Source organism: Siphateles boraxobius, unplaced genomic scaffold, assembly GCF_051911475.1.
Source record: "Siphateles boraxobius isolate OS27281-9 unplaced genomic scaffold, OSU_SipBor_1 7, whole genome shotgun sequence".
Taxonomy (NCBI): domain Eukaryota; kingdom Metazoa; phylum Chordata; class Actinopteri; order Cypriniformes; family Leuciscidae; genus Siphateles; species Siphateles boraxobius.
In genome coordinates, this window is record NW_027509197.1 from 22,211,778 (window position 1) to 22,227,216 (window position 15,439).

At 39.0% G+C, this 15,439-nt stretch overlaps 1 protein-coding gene across 1 annotated transcript; it reads right to left on the minus strand.

Moving 5' to 3' along the window:
* Window positions 1-5,028: 5,028 nt before the first annotated feature.
* Window positions 5,029-15,088, minus strand: tbccd1 (TBCC domain containing 1). The gene is made up of 7 exons (XM_077215896.1): window positions 14,681-15,088; window positions 13,226-13,557; window positions 12,986-13,147; window positions 9,635-10,001; window positions 7,746-7,932; window positions 6,529-7,032; window positions 5,029-5,847 (listed from the first exon to the last, which is right to left on the minus strand). Exons 2-7 carry the CDS (start codon window positions 13,553-13,555, stop codon window positions 5,625-5,627), a joined length of 1,773 nt encoding a protein of 590 aa, XP_077072011.1. The 5' UTR covers window positions 13,556-13,557; window positions 14,681-15,088; the 3' UTR covers window positions 5,029-5,624.
* Between the last annotated feature and the right edge of the window lie 351 nt (window positions 15,089-15,439).

The following is a 15,439-nucleotide window of genomic DNA, read 5'->3' on the forward strand; positions in this document are numbered from 1 at the left end:
AATCTGACTGATTGACCTAAAATTGGAAAAGTATATATATTTTTGGTGTTTTAGTTTTTTTTTATAATATTTCTATAGAAAAACGTCTCGGTTACGTATGTAACCCTCGTTCCCTGAGAAGGGAACGGAGACGTTACGTCGGATGACGACGAATGGGGTTTCGCTTAGAAAGCCTATCGACTTCGAGTATACAAAATGAGCCAAAGAAATGCCATGGGTCTGCGGAATTTGCATAGCGTATCTCTGCCTTACCTCGTGGATATAAAATGAGGACGCCGGCAACATGCAGATATGTTTCTTCGCTGAGGAGCCGAGACTGAACTCATGGGATCCCGCGGTACAGCGGAAGAGGCTTAGAGAAAACACATATGACCCGGAGGGATGCATATGGAGAACAGTGGGGTGTCCAGCCGCAGGTGGAATATTTCAACCCCAGGGGTGGCAAGCTGGCTTGCCAAGGGAAAGACACATGCTCAGAGAGGCTTACAGTGGAAATACACATGTGGGGGTCGCTCAGAGGAGGAACCATGCACACGGGAGGCACCTAGCCGACGCGCAGGCAATAGACACTGACACCGACGTGGAGGAACTCAGGGCTTTCGGGGAAGCTCACCTGAGGAGAATATCGCACGTATCCAGTCCGTGGAGTGGAATGGCGAGCAAGCGAAGACACCTGAGCAGGTCCGGTACTAGCTGGTCGAAGCGAGTACATGAGAGGACACTGGCTCCACTCGGAGATAATAGAATCTGACAAATGTGTTAGGTGTCGCCCAGCCTGCAGCTCTGCAGATGTCTATAGCAAGCGGCACTAGAGCCCAAGAGGATGCCACACTCCGGGGAGTGGGCAGTTACACCAAGGGGGCACGGTCGACCTTGCTGCTGGTATGCCAAAGCAAAGGCATCCACTATCTTTTCCAGTGAGACAACCTTTGCTTGGAGAGAGCCTTTCCCTTCAGCTTCCTACCTTAACAAACAAAGAGCTGGTCTGAGGTCCTGAAACACTGCGTTCTGTCTACATAGGCGCTGAAAGAAATCACCCGCTGCTCTTGACTAAATACCTTTTGTAACTTTATAAAGATCCATCTATATTTAATTAACATCAAAACGCAGCAGCAGATTTATTACACTGCTATTCCTTTAATGCACGGATCCCATATAGTAGGCCTACTGTTTATGTTCACTTGAGATAACCGACAATGTTTACTAGGATACTCGCCGAGAAGGGTTTTTTTTACATCATTTTGTGTGAAATCGTCCATACAAACAATAAGTAAAAGAGAATTCAATGCAATATTCGCCGCTGTCTGAGACAGCAAACACTGAGGCGCAGTTTTAGGGGCGGAAACAGTCACAAATTCCTCTGGAACTCAAACATTAAACTTCAAAACAAAGTTTGCGCAGTTGCACAACTACATAAATATATCCTTCTCAGTAGGCTATGTTATGAAGGAAGATAACAGCATCGACAGTTTATGGTTTCAGCGCCACCCGTCCTCCTCTGATTGCGGTGTTGTAACTGAAATAGTGCGTGCACATGCGCAAAATAGTTTTGTAAAATTATATTTGATCAAATAAAAATGATTCATATATCATCATTTTACAAAACGGTTTTGCGCATGTTCTCCCGTGCGCACAGCTATTTCGGTCACAACACAGCAATCATACCCCTTTTCCACCAAGCCAGAGCTGGTGCTGGTTCGGAGCCAGAGCCTAGTTTCAATTCGGTTCTTTGGTTTTCCACACGCAAAGCACCAGCTCCGAACCAGGAAAAGTGGTTCTTAAGTAGCACCAAATAATTGCTGGTCTAGAACAGAGCCAAGTAAGAACCACTTGCGTCAGGGGCTGGGGGCGGGGTTACCGTGACCAACAAGACGAATAGAAACTTGTGACCGCCATTTTTAAATAGCAGCTAGTCGAGCTAATAGCAGCTCGATTATAAATATCCGTCTATGTAAGTTACGGCGAGCTGCACAAACGCGTTGGACTCCGATGTATTTTGTAAACCCATGAGCATCCATAGTATTGCAACGTCCGTTATTGTTGATGGCTTGTTCGAGATGCATCGGAGCGGCGCGGACCGATCGGAGCTGCGGGAGTGTTTGGAGAACATACGACTCCTTGTGCTTTTAGATCGCTATCGCAGCGCTTTGATGTCATGCGGAGATCGATCTGCGAGAAGCCGATGCATCTCGAACAAGCCTGGCGTACTGTTTGGCGCTACCGCACTAGCGTTGCTGGGCAACATGAGACGTATACAGTGACGTAAGATTTGGCTCTGTTGTGGCTCTCTAGCCGGTGGAAAGGCAAATCGGTTCTTATTAAGCTCGTCAGTCGAACCCACTCTGAACCAGCTTTGGCTCTGGCTCTGAACCAGCACCCGGTTCTTGTTGGTGGAAAAGGGGTAACAGAGGAGGACGGTGGCGCTGCAACTGCGCACTTTCTTTCTCTCTTGCATGCTCATATTACGATCACAACACGGCAAGCACACGGAACGCAAACTATGTATAGCCTAATTTTTATTATTTACAAACCCGAACCCGAGGCTATTGATTAAACATTAACCCGAACCCGACCCGAAACTCGGGTAGTAGACCTAGGGCTCCCGCTTCGGATGATTTGTGTTCACGAAACCTCTTGACCTGCAAACGTCCTGTAATAATGTATGGAACCATTGGTCATACATAAATCAGCCGTTCATGTTTACATACGATTTAGTTTTAATCCAAATGACACGTGTGCTGATTGAACGATCAGCGAAGGCATGCAAAAGAAGTACTCTCTCTCTCGTCAGTTAACGTTAATAATAAGCTACACGCCTCGTTTTACTTTTCTTTGCCATTGACGTCCGACAGCAAACTTTCCACTTATGTCTGTGATAAAGGGATGCGCTCGATCCACTGCGCGTTTTTCGCTTATCGGCTCCCGCACTACAGCTATGCGTTACTATATTTATTTTAATAGTCCACTATTTAGATACATTTACTTCATAGACAGCCTTATTTTCTATCCCCATTATACTCCCCGTTTTCAGTGTATCTTTGTCTGGACACAAACGCTGTATCCTACACACGCTGCATGGTATCGGTTGTTGGTATTGGCTGTTGGCATTTTTTTGAGTACGAGTAGGCTACACAAGCGCAGGATCGGCCTGATACCGATACTGGTAACAGTGTATCCCTTCCCTACCCATTTGTATTTGGTAATATTCTGAAGTCTGCAGCCATCTATAATGTAACGGCGAGAGAAATAAGGACTCATCAAATTCAAAACGTTTTGAGCATTGATCAGCTCTGTTGAAATATGTAAGGTTGCGACTTGAGGCATATCTTGTGCGCATGGCCCATGGCATGGCCGAATTGAGTCTGGCAGTACAGCGGAGCTGCCGACTTGAGGGCGGATCCGCCCCAGAGTCTGTAGCTAGGGGTTACACAGGTAACTCGATACATTCTCTTTCATATGGTCAATCATCGCTGTGTAGCGATGACACAATGGGAACAATTAGTATGCGGAGAGGACCAATCTGCCACCACACAAATATCTTATAAAGCAACTTTTGTAGAAGGTTCCAACCCCTCCAAAACAACTGACAAATCTCAGGTGGGGACACTAACAGGATGTGCAGACCTAAAGAGTCTAACTCCACGCATAAATTAAGAGACCAGACTGTGTCTGCTTAAGTGGACCTCGTCTGACACCTGCTCGGGCACGGACACCGGCACTTGGCTATCGGGGCCAATTAATCAGCATCAGTTGGATACATATTAGAACCTCACTGCCTAAGAAACATGGGGGTAAAAGAATCCGATGGCAAACAAATCAGCCAGCACAGACACAAACCCCCGGCACGGACACTGGCGCCGGCATGGACAACGGGACGGAGACCGGACACGGACACGAACACCGGCTCCTGCACCAGTATGGACACTGGCACGAACACGGACACTGGCACCGGCATGGACACTGGCACAGAGACCTGCTTGGACACACAGACAACGGACACCGGCATGGATTTCGACATTTCAAAACACCAGCAGCGGCACGGACAAGGGCACCAGCACAGACACCGTCACGGACATCGGCGTGGAGACCGGCACGGACAACAGCAGAGATTTCGACATTTTGAAACACCGGCAGCAGCACGGACACTGGCACTGGCACGGACACTGGCTCAGGCACGGGCACAGACACCGGCACTTGGCTCACTGTCTTAGAAACATGAGGGGAACAGAATCAGCCGGCAAAAAAATCAGCCGGCAGACACCGGCAGCGACACAGACACTGGCACCAACATGCACAGGCAACGGCATAGACCCCGCAACGGATTTGAGATATTGATGTAGTGGCTTAAAATATTCTGATTATATCCTGTATACGCATGGAGCTTGACCAGCATCAGTTTGATAAATATTAGGATCTATATGTGTAACAAAAAAAAGTTTGTCAGAATCCATTCCCCTTCCCTGATTAGAGGTGTTTATGTGGTGGCTCAAAGGATGCTGATTCTGTAATGTATTTGCACAGAACTTAACCAGCATGAGTTTGATAAATATCAGAACCTCTATGTATACATATTTTTAAATATACTTAAATTTAAATATATGTTCTTTCAAAATATTAATAAATTCTACAATAGTTGAAGTTACAGTCAAATCCAGCACATACTAGACACAAGTACTAGACAGCACACACTACCATAATTAGGGGAACTATGAAAAAAAAGTTTTTTTAAATGGCAACACATTTCACACATATTACATTCAGAAAGCCAAAGCCAATCGCTATTGATTCGATATGGCCATTAAAGCTCAAAAGAAAGAAAGACGGGTGTTGCTATGGTCACAATGTTTTCATGGAGTCTAAAGTCCAAAAAGCATTTCTTTACTTCACCTGAAACTGAATATTAATATAGGGCATGTTTAAACACCCAAACCATATTACCTTTAATAAACTGTATTGTTAATACAAATAAAATGCTCGTTCAAACATATTTCAAATGTTAACTTAAGACATGAATACATCCAAGAGACATTTTAAGTGACAGCATTGTTGGAATCTGTATTGTGAAGATACAGTAATAGTGCAATTACAGTGTAAGGCATTGAGAACATACATACAAAAAACAAAGAGAGAAATGTACACATTCATACTGGCCATGAGATTTCACAGGAGACAATAGCTGCAAACTCTTTGTTACACCATGTACCAGTTGAGCATATGACATTAGTCTATTACTACAGTACATGACTACACGCATCTCATTCCGTTCTCTCTAAATTCATGAAGGCTGTCATCATTCCCTTTTTCGATTTAATTAAATAACGACTCTCTTCTGGTGATATTTTATACATATCAAGCTCTGGAATGACTGAGGTCTTATAACAATAAAGTAACATTATGCTTAAACTATCTGACACCTGCAGAAATAATACACACTACAGCAACTCTGCAAACTAATCCAGCATAGATTATTCTACATCAACAGTGTAAAAGGACACAATGTCCTTGTCTAAATACAGCATTGTTCATATATATGGATTGTTTTTGACAGCCTTTGTACCGGAAGAGCACTAATGTTTGACAATCAGTTTTCGAAAAGTGAGGGTTTTGATTGTTTAGCTGCTCTCTTAGCAAACTGTTGGCGCCTGTCCCATTGCTTGTTCAGGTGGTTGATCTTTCAGCACATTTAGTCCAGAGTTGGAAGTGTGGCTTGAAGGCCAGTGGTCCAAAGAAGTAGAGGTGGTGAGGGCAGAAGGGAGAAGACTGTCTAGCTCTTGTCTTTGTCCCGTCTCGAGCAACCACTCATGAAACTTCTGCTCCACTAAAGCCTGAAACTGCCGCCTCTGAACCCTTTACGACAGCAAAGACACAATGCATCACTACTGAATGTCGCGAAAGAACAAACTTATTGCCCAGGTTATTATTATGGAATTACGTTAAAATTTCATGTCTGATTTAATAATGCTAGGACTTATCTTGAACTACGATTAAAACCACTCTAACATTAATAACTTTTATACATGCCTATTAGAAATACCTATAAATGCCTATTATATAGAAAATTAGTGTTTAGTATAACCCCAAATAGCATGCATCCGTTTGTCTGTCGATCAAAGAGAAAATCAATGATACGTTCCCCCCCCCTAAAATATCAATAAATATGAATATTAAAAATACAAACACATACTTTAATACAATATATAAGATGAATGATAGATAGACACCAAAATGTGACAGATCTAAAATGCATTAAAATCAACAAAGCTGTTTATAAAAAGAAAAAAAATTAAATTATTTTTTTTATCAAAAAATATAATAATAGTACTGTATATTAAAATAATAATTAAAAAATAAAATACATAAACATAATGTAATATATTTTGTTATAATAAACCAAAATAATATTTTGTCATGAAACACACACACACACACACACACAAAAACCCAGTCGACAATAACAGCGACTAGCGTGATGCCACATCTAGAATGCATTAAAATGCAGCCTTAAAAGGAACAGAAAAGTGGACTCACTTGTTCAAGTGTGCTTCCTTCACGGTCTTCTGCCAGTCCTCTATCGCCTTCTCTCTGCCCTCCACAGCCTTCTGGTAGTCTGCCGGCAGGTCCCAAGGGAACTCAGAGTTATCCCCCTCCATTTGGAAGGGTATCACCAGCGGATAAAACTCAGAGGGGGGCTGGATGTGGTAGCAGCCTGCGTCTGAAGTGGAACCCTCTGCTCCGAACAGCAGTGGCTGGTCCCATAAATTGGGAACCACAGCTAGGCCTACACTAGCCATGTGGTCCTCTAAAGTAGGGTAATGTGTGTGGAAGGGGCCCAGAGTGAGAGACACATTTCCAGGAAGGAGAAGAGGTCGAGTGGGGGTGAGGGCATGGATTGTGCAGTGAAAGGAGCCGCCTATAGTCAGATGGCCAGCCACACACACCACACGAACGTTTTCACAGCTCTGAATGTGGACGCTGGTCCCCACCGGGCCGAGGACCACTGTACTGTTCCTGCACTTATCCAAGGTCACAGACCTGCAAAATAAAGACTTGGTTTTGCACGGATGTTGACAGTAATAAACACAACAAAAATGACTGATTGACAGCAGACTATTAATCCGCATTTAATTTGACTGTAAGTCCTGGTAAGGAAAGGATTATCCATTGCTGCTATTATTAGAAATAGAACAGGATGGTTGACTAGTCGTCAAACAACTGATTTAGTGTGGTGCACATTTATTTACTTTTTTATTAGGATGCTTTTTCCATGTCAGCATCTAAGGCCTGATATTTTTGTGGCAAGAACAGGGTTAATCAAAAATATCTAAACAAACAAATGAATAACCATATTTAAAAGGAGTTATAAGATACTGCAAATGGTCTTAAAATGACAATAATGACAAACGTATTGCCCAGGTGCTTATTAAGAACTTACATTAAAATTTCACATCCTAATTAATAATGCAAGACTTGAACTAGGATTAATCTTTGTAAAAAACAAAAACAAATATATAATAAATACAATAAATATATTGGAGCAAATCTGTGCTGAAAGGTAAAGCAGTTTCTTTTAGTTAAAAAATAAATACAACACATACACAAATGTTAACAATATAGACAGTGAACTAATAATTATAATAGACTGACAGAGAGAATCTTCTATCATGGAACGTACAAAAAAAAGGGCTTTTGATACCCAATTGACAAAAATAATGCATTTATTTTATTCTAGTAAAGTAATTCCTCACCGCAGAGGAGAGAGAAGGTAGATGAAAGCCTCACTGCAGCGGTGGAGTTTGATGTTGGCATCATTCAGCTTTTCAGAGTCTTTGGCCAAAGTCTGTTTGCAAACGTGCGACATGAGCACCAGTCGACTTCCTGGAGGAGCCATGTGGGTGTTTCTGAATATTTTGGCTTTCTTCAAGGTGCCCTCAACTATAAAACAAAATATGAAGTGTTAATGATGCTACAATCAGGTAAACCATCCATTAATTCAAGCTAAAGTCATAATATACATTTCCTTCATTTCTCCCCTTGAGGTTCACTTAGAGATGCACCAATTGCAGTTTTTCTGTTGTAAGAGTGACCTGCCGATATCGATTTTTGCCAATTCTGATTTTCTTTCAAAGTACTATAATTGACAGCATATGCAAACAAAAATCTACTTTTCTTAAATGAAAATTTTTATTTTCATAAAAAAAGTAAAAATACAGTGATAAAACAAAAGCACAAATAACTGCGATAGAATAAAGAGAGATTTGATATAAACAAGGGTTTACAGGGTTAATTCACCTCAAAATGAAAATTGTATCATTAATTGCTCACCCGAATGTCGTTCCAAACCAGTAAGAAGTTTGTTCATCTTCGGAACACAAATGAAGATATTTTTGATAAAATCCGAGAGATTTCTGACCCCTCCATAGACAGCAATGCAACAACCACTTTCAAGGCCCAGAAAGTATTCTTGTCGCTTTATAACATGAAGTTGAACTAGTCATATGGACTATTTTAACAACGTCTTTACTTCCTTTCTGGGCCTTAAAAGTGGTAAGAAAGCTCTTGGATTTCATCAAAAATATCTTCATTTGTGTTCCGAAGATGAACGAAGGTCTTAAGGGTTTTGAATGAAATGAGGGTGAATAATTAATGACCGAATTTTCAAGTTTTTCAGGTGGGTATACAGTATATTCAGGTAAGATATAATACAGAAATGAAAACTAATCAAATGTAAAAAACAAAAACAAACAAACACTGGATAGTCTTCATTGTAAAGATTAAATACAGATTAATGTTTACAATTAGTTGCAAAAGCTATTCAGTCAAGAGCAGAGTGATTTTCTTTGTCTTTTGTTCTTTTATTGACATAACAGACAACAACAGGAATATTAGACTGCTGTCACTTTAAGAGCGAACCAATATACTGCTACACAACTTGCGTTATCTTTCTCAACTTACTAGATTCCAAAACTGACTGTGTTTAACTGAATACTTGCCAAGATGGGCATTTTGACAATTATATGTGTATTTGACCGTTTAAGCGTAGTAAACCACTCATTTTGATACTTGCGACTCACAAGAGGTGGCTTTATGTGCTCTCCACTTCTATAGATAACTGGCGCACGCGCACGCACACTTTTGGTGAGAGCGTAAAACCTGCGGGAATTAGTTAAATTATACACAATACAAGCACTATTTAACCAGAGTGAATGAGGCGAGTGAGTGAAAGGGGCGGGTGTGTGTCACTTCGCGTCGGAGAGAAAAGCGAGAACGTGCTGCTGACGTTACTGCCTGTGCCGTTGTCAACAAAACGGCCGATCATGCAGAAAATCTTTCGATTCTGGTCCCTGGCCAGTCGATCGGTGCATCTCTAATATTAGTCAAGGTTTTTGCCGTTTTGGAATTTACCATTTTTCCACTCTCCCTCAAGTCATTTTATTGAACAGGCTGTTTTTGTTTGGCTACTGTACCTTCAGCATTTCTGTGTAAACAACTTTGCAATTGAAAAATTTGTGCTTCCGTTCATATACAATTTAAATGAAACTATACCACAAACATTCCTAAAGAACGTTTGATTTGGAAACTTTAAGATAAAATAACACCTACAACTTTATTTCCTTGATGAGAACTTCCAGTTTACCTTGCATGGACCATGCCAGTTTCTTGCCTGACTGTGAGAAGGTGGAGATACCGAAGGGGTTAAGGCAGAGAGCCTGATGCAGAAACCCCTGGAACTGCTGCAGAGAGTAAGTGCGGCTGATTTTGGAGAATCCCGCCTGAGACTGCAGTACTGAACGGCTAAGGAGCTTGTGGATTGGGTGCACAGTATGGCTGTGGCTCACAGAACCTTCCAGCAGCAGACTGAGGCTCTCTATGGCTTCTGAAGTGAGCTGGCTGTCGCGCAGAACCTGTCCTGAACTGCTTAGCTGGCCTGGCTCAACTAGCAACTCCAAGAGCTCAGCCAAGTGTGTCTGGATGAAAGTAAGATGAGCCTGGTCGTCCCAGTTCTGGTAAAACAGAATAAATAAATTATTCATTAACAACTATTATGCAAAAAACTTAAATTAATTATGCAGGTTGAATTCTCTCTATACACAAGGATAACACCAAAAAAATTAAACCATTTTTCAATAAAATAAATATTATTAATGTTTTTCAATATTCAACTTATTTAATATTATTCTCGTGACAATAAAGCACAACCTACAAAATCAAATTTTATTAATAAAATAATTGTTTTATACTACAGGGCTGTTGAATCTGATTAGCTGACAAACGTTCTAAGTTGTGCAATTATTTTCACAGAAACACACGACTAAAGTAGTTCCAGGCAGGTATTTACCGCATTACAGTTCCATATCATATCGCCAAATTATTTCAGTTATTTGAAAGGTCCTTACAGATTACTACAGCAAAAGAACCCAAATCCACAATGACACTGACCAAGCAAATAAATACAGTAAATGCGAAAAATTATTTCCATGTTTTTTGCCATAAAATTGTTTTATTATATACGAAAAGCATACTCTCTTTCTCCCGCTCTCGCTCTCACTCAAACGCACATACACATACTGTAGCCATACTCCCAAAGAAACGTGTTGTCAGTGCTGCTCTGACGATTTGATTAGTAAAATAGGTTAACAATTAAAAAGCTACATGACATTTTTCACAAGTGAGGTCATAACAGCTCTGTCTTGGAGCAGATAAACTTACAGTTAATACACTGCTGCCCAACACGGACTCAGATAATTGACACACTTAATCTCTCTCTCTCGCTCTCTCTAATAACTGCATTAATAACTGCAACAGTCCACCATTAGTGGGTGAAACCTTCATACTGACGCTAAAATTACGTTTTGGAATTAACAACGGAGGCTTGGGTGGGATTAGATGAATAAGAAATTAGTCCCACACACAAGATCATTTTAAGGATGAAAACCTGACATATATCTTGAAATACATCATCTGAACAATGTTTTGAGGTGTGGTAACCGTAGTATAAGCATTATCACCTCGGGTGTGCATTATTTTTCTAATAAATCAACGGCCCAGAGTCAATTATTCCTTACATATACATTTGTTAACTATTTGTACATACACATACACTTAATGTCGGTAAGATTTTTTTTTATGTTTCTGAAAATACGTTTTTTTTAGAAATACCTCTTTTCTATTTTAATGTGTTAAAATATTACTTATAGTAATTTATTCTTGTGATGGCAAAGCTGCGTTTTCAGCATTATTACTCCTTCAGTGTCTAATGATTCTTCAGAAATCATTCTAATATGCTGATTTGGTGCTCAAGAAACATTTCTTACCATCAATTGTGCTACTTTTTTTCAGTATTCTTTGATAAACAGAAAGGTTAGCATTTATAATTTTTTTTAAACAGAAATATTTTGTAACAACATAAAAGTCTTTCTTTACTGTCACTTTTGATCAATTTAATGCATCATTGCTGAATAAAAGAATTCATTTGAAAAAAAAAGAAAGAAAATACTGAAACCAAACTTTTAAACTGTAGTGAACAGTACACACAAACAAAAAAACCCACTGTATTATTGTATATGGCGGCAAATCAATGTCACTAAGAACCGAGCGCACAACTTATGATGGCACGCGCGGTAAATGACTTTCGCGAGAGGATAACAGATCTACACGCAAGGAAAAGGGAACTCGTGAGCTCATTCATACCCTGCGCGCGCTCATGATCATTCCACACACTCTCGCGCTTGATCTGCTCTCGCCTGCTGCTTTTGCTCGCTCCAACAATTTTATTTTTGACAGTCGATGGCCGGACTTACTGTTTTAATAACCTCAAATGTCATTGGTTACCTCCCCTTTTCCGGAAGTCAGTTGCGATTGGACGCCTGTCCAATGACTCGTAATTCACTTGACTTGAGACATCACTTCATTTGTTTTATTTATTGTGGTTTATTAATGTGTAATGTGATTTAATGCATTATTAATGTAGAATATATTCTTACCAGATACTTTATTAACAGAAAGTCTTACTAGTGATTGCATTGTGTTGTTAAGAGATATTTACAGATTGTAATGACGCATTTCCATGGTTATTAGCATTTTAAATCTACCAAAATTCTTATGACTTTTTACACTTTATATTTATAGCACTATGATTTGTGTTATTGCCATTAAAATATCTAAAAGAAATTGGAGAAAAATGGGAATGCAAAGTCATACTGTATTTGCTGTAGTTCACCACTACATTACCACTATACCCCCATTTACCACTATTTACGTTTATCCAACCCAAATTAAATTGGTTCTGAGAACCTCAGAATGTAAAAAGTGTCCATTAAATAGTTGTAAATATAACAAGGGCTTAGGATGAAAGATAAATTACTTGTGTATATCAATAAGCAATAGTTAGTTTAGTGTAAGTTTTTTGTTTTCATCCTGTGCATTACTATTATGTCAATTTTGAGTGGTTCATTATATTTTCTATTAAATGTAAAAGGGGTTCTGGCAGCATGAATGCATTTTTTTTTAAAGATTTGTTATGTTCAGATGGGGTTTAATCATTTATGATGTGTACTGTACTTGCCTCATACTTTCTCTTATTAAGTTATTAGCTTACAAAAAGTTAGATGATTAAGATCACTCACTATATAATGTAATAGCTACTTTGCTGGGTTTAAGCTGGGTTTAATAATTTGCTGGGTTTAATATTGTTCCTCTGTATTTGGTAGCAAATTCTGAAAAGGCATTTGTAAGCTATAATTCATGCTGTGCACTGTATCTTAACTTACAAAGCAAGAACCCATTTTACATTTAATAGAAAATATAATGAACCATTTATATTATGTAAAAATTCATAAGAATTTTGGAAGATTTACAATGCTAATAACCATGGAAATGCGTCATTACAGTCTTTACAGTCAAACAATAAATTAATGCTTTTAAAATAAGATTTTCGTACTTTTCTTTTGATTTATGCTAAAATATGACTCATGTTTCACCCACACACCTTATTTTGGGAGCTTATTTTGGTCTCTCTTTCAGATGAGGAAGAGGGAGATCGTGATCTCGGACTTGGCCACTCTTCCCCAATCAGTGATGTGCGGAGAGAGATTCGGTTCAGCTGCTGTAGATACAGGAAGAGTAGAAACTGCAGAGTGTTTACTGACAGCTAGGAAGAAAAAGAGAAAAGCATTAGTACAGCAGATCTGCAATTCTGTCTAACAGCACTACAACATTTTGTTATTACCGTACAACGCTGTCTGTCAAGTTCCTTAGGACTGTGGCTTTGAGATAGAGCTTCTGCCCACTCTAATCTCTGCTCTGCAGAACGAGGCATTAACAGATCAAAAGTTTCAAAATACAGCCAGGCAAGCTCCTCAGCCAGCTGCAGTTTGCCACAAGCGATGTGTCGCCACATGTGCCAGCCGAGCCTGGGGAAACAGCCATCCCGTGTCCGGACGTAACTGGCCATCTTGCGCAGATAATGCATGCTGAATTTGCTTGGAGGTGTGGCGGGAAGCACCCCGATCATGAAGGGCTCCAGACGTGGCCATACACATGCTGTGTATTTGTCCATTTCTAATCGAAGAAAACAGATTTGTTGAAATTAATGAGATGGGTAAGGAGAAATCACCATTAAAGTGGCAGTAATAATGTCCTTGCATGAGTGATAATGTACTGGCAAATTGCATAATATGTTAAAAGCAATAATAATCTGAATGTTAAGAGATGGTCAGGGAAGGTTAGAGACAGTAACAATACAAATCGAAAAAAGTCAAAGTAGGAAAGTCATCATATATTTAACCAATCTGAGACAGATCTACAGATCTCTGTTGCCTTTTTCACCTTTGTTGCCATTGGCTTTAGGCTTGCTTAGTTGGGGACATTAAATTTAACACTTAATTTAATATTCAACAATAATATTGATCTGCTTGCATTGACAACATTATATGAGAACTGAGGTGGACGATGACATCACGGTTTTCTCCAGAACGGTTTTATATATAAATTAACTAAATTAATAACTTTTTACAACAAAAATTAAACATCACTGAACTTACTTAAGTTGGACTGTGAGGCTATTTTCTTCTGGAAACAAACTTTATTGCATTATGTTCCTGTTATCTCCGTAAAGCTGCTTTGAAACAATCCGTATTGTAAAAAGCACTATATAAATAAATGTGACTTGACTTGACTATAGATGGTAAAGTATATTTGCTTGCAATGTTGTAGGTTCTAATCACTTTATTAACATTAGTTTTACACTTGTGTAAACCATTACAATATATAGCCTAAAATAATGTAGAGTGCGAAATATTTGGTTTTGAGAAATATCCTTTTAGTTTATGAATGGGAAACTTTCCCATTAACATTAACAATTGTATAATATAGGCTATGCCTTCTCTTTTGATATTTTATCAATTCCATTGTGACTGAAGTGTATTACTAAATGTCAAAAATGCACTCAGCTGTAAAGCAAAATTAAATTTCTTCTTAATCAAATGATCATTTTTGAATGTAACATTATACAATGGAGGAAAAATGGTTTCCTTGCCCCAGAAATCAATATTTAGTTAAACGTTTCGGCACATATACCAATATTAATAAAAAACAACAACTTTAAGACAAGTTTAACCACATCTTTTTCAAAACAAAACCAACAAGGTGATAATGGACTTAGCTTTCACTCTCCTTAACTTACCTGACCATAGAACGTTGTACGGCTTCAAACGGCGGTCCTCTTTGTTTCATTGGTTAAAATATACATAAACATAAATATCTAAATCTATTTAAACTGAAACGCTTTCCAATTCTAACCACGCTGACACACACGCGCGCGCGACCCGATCACAAACGGAGGAGCCTCGCGAACGCGCGCTGCTGTGCCGCTCAAAACTTCATTGTTTTTTCTTTTTATTCACTCCACCATTGTTAGTTGTCCAGACAATCACCAAACCATAATTTTAGAATAAATAAAGTACTTCAAGCCTGATGAACATGTAACGTCTCTACAGCAATATTATCTCTAAGAAAACAAACAACGATAAAACAGAACAACTGTTCCTGAGTGGTTGCCATGTCTGCGTCACAACGTGACGTAACCCAAATTGTTATATTTGGAGCCCGGCTTCATTTCAATATAAAAGTCATATGACGTGCAATATACATACAAACATATTTTTACTTTTTTATTCATATTCAAACTTTTTTTTTCTAGCAACGCGTAAGGATTTTAAAATACAATTACTTTGTATTATTGATCATGGCGATCAAATAATACTCGGTGTTATTTAATAATCTTGAATTATTTGTTGATAACATGAAATACTGAACAGATTCCTCCTCCAGATTTCAAAATAAAAGTTAGTCAATTTAGTTTAATTTAAGAGACAATAAATATTTATCTTATTTGTCTTTTATTGTATGTGACCTTGTTTCATTTTTATTTTTCAAAATATTT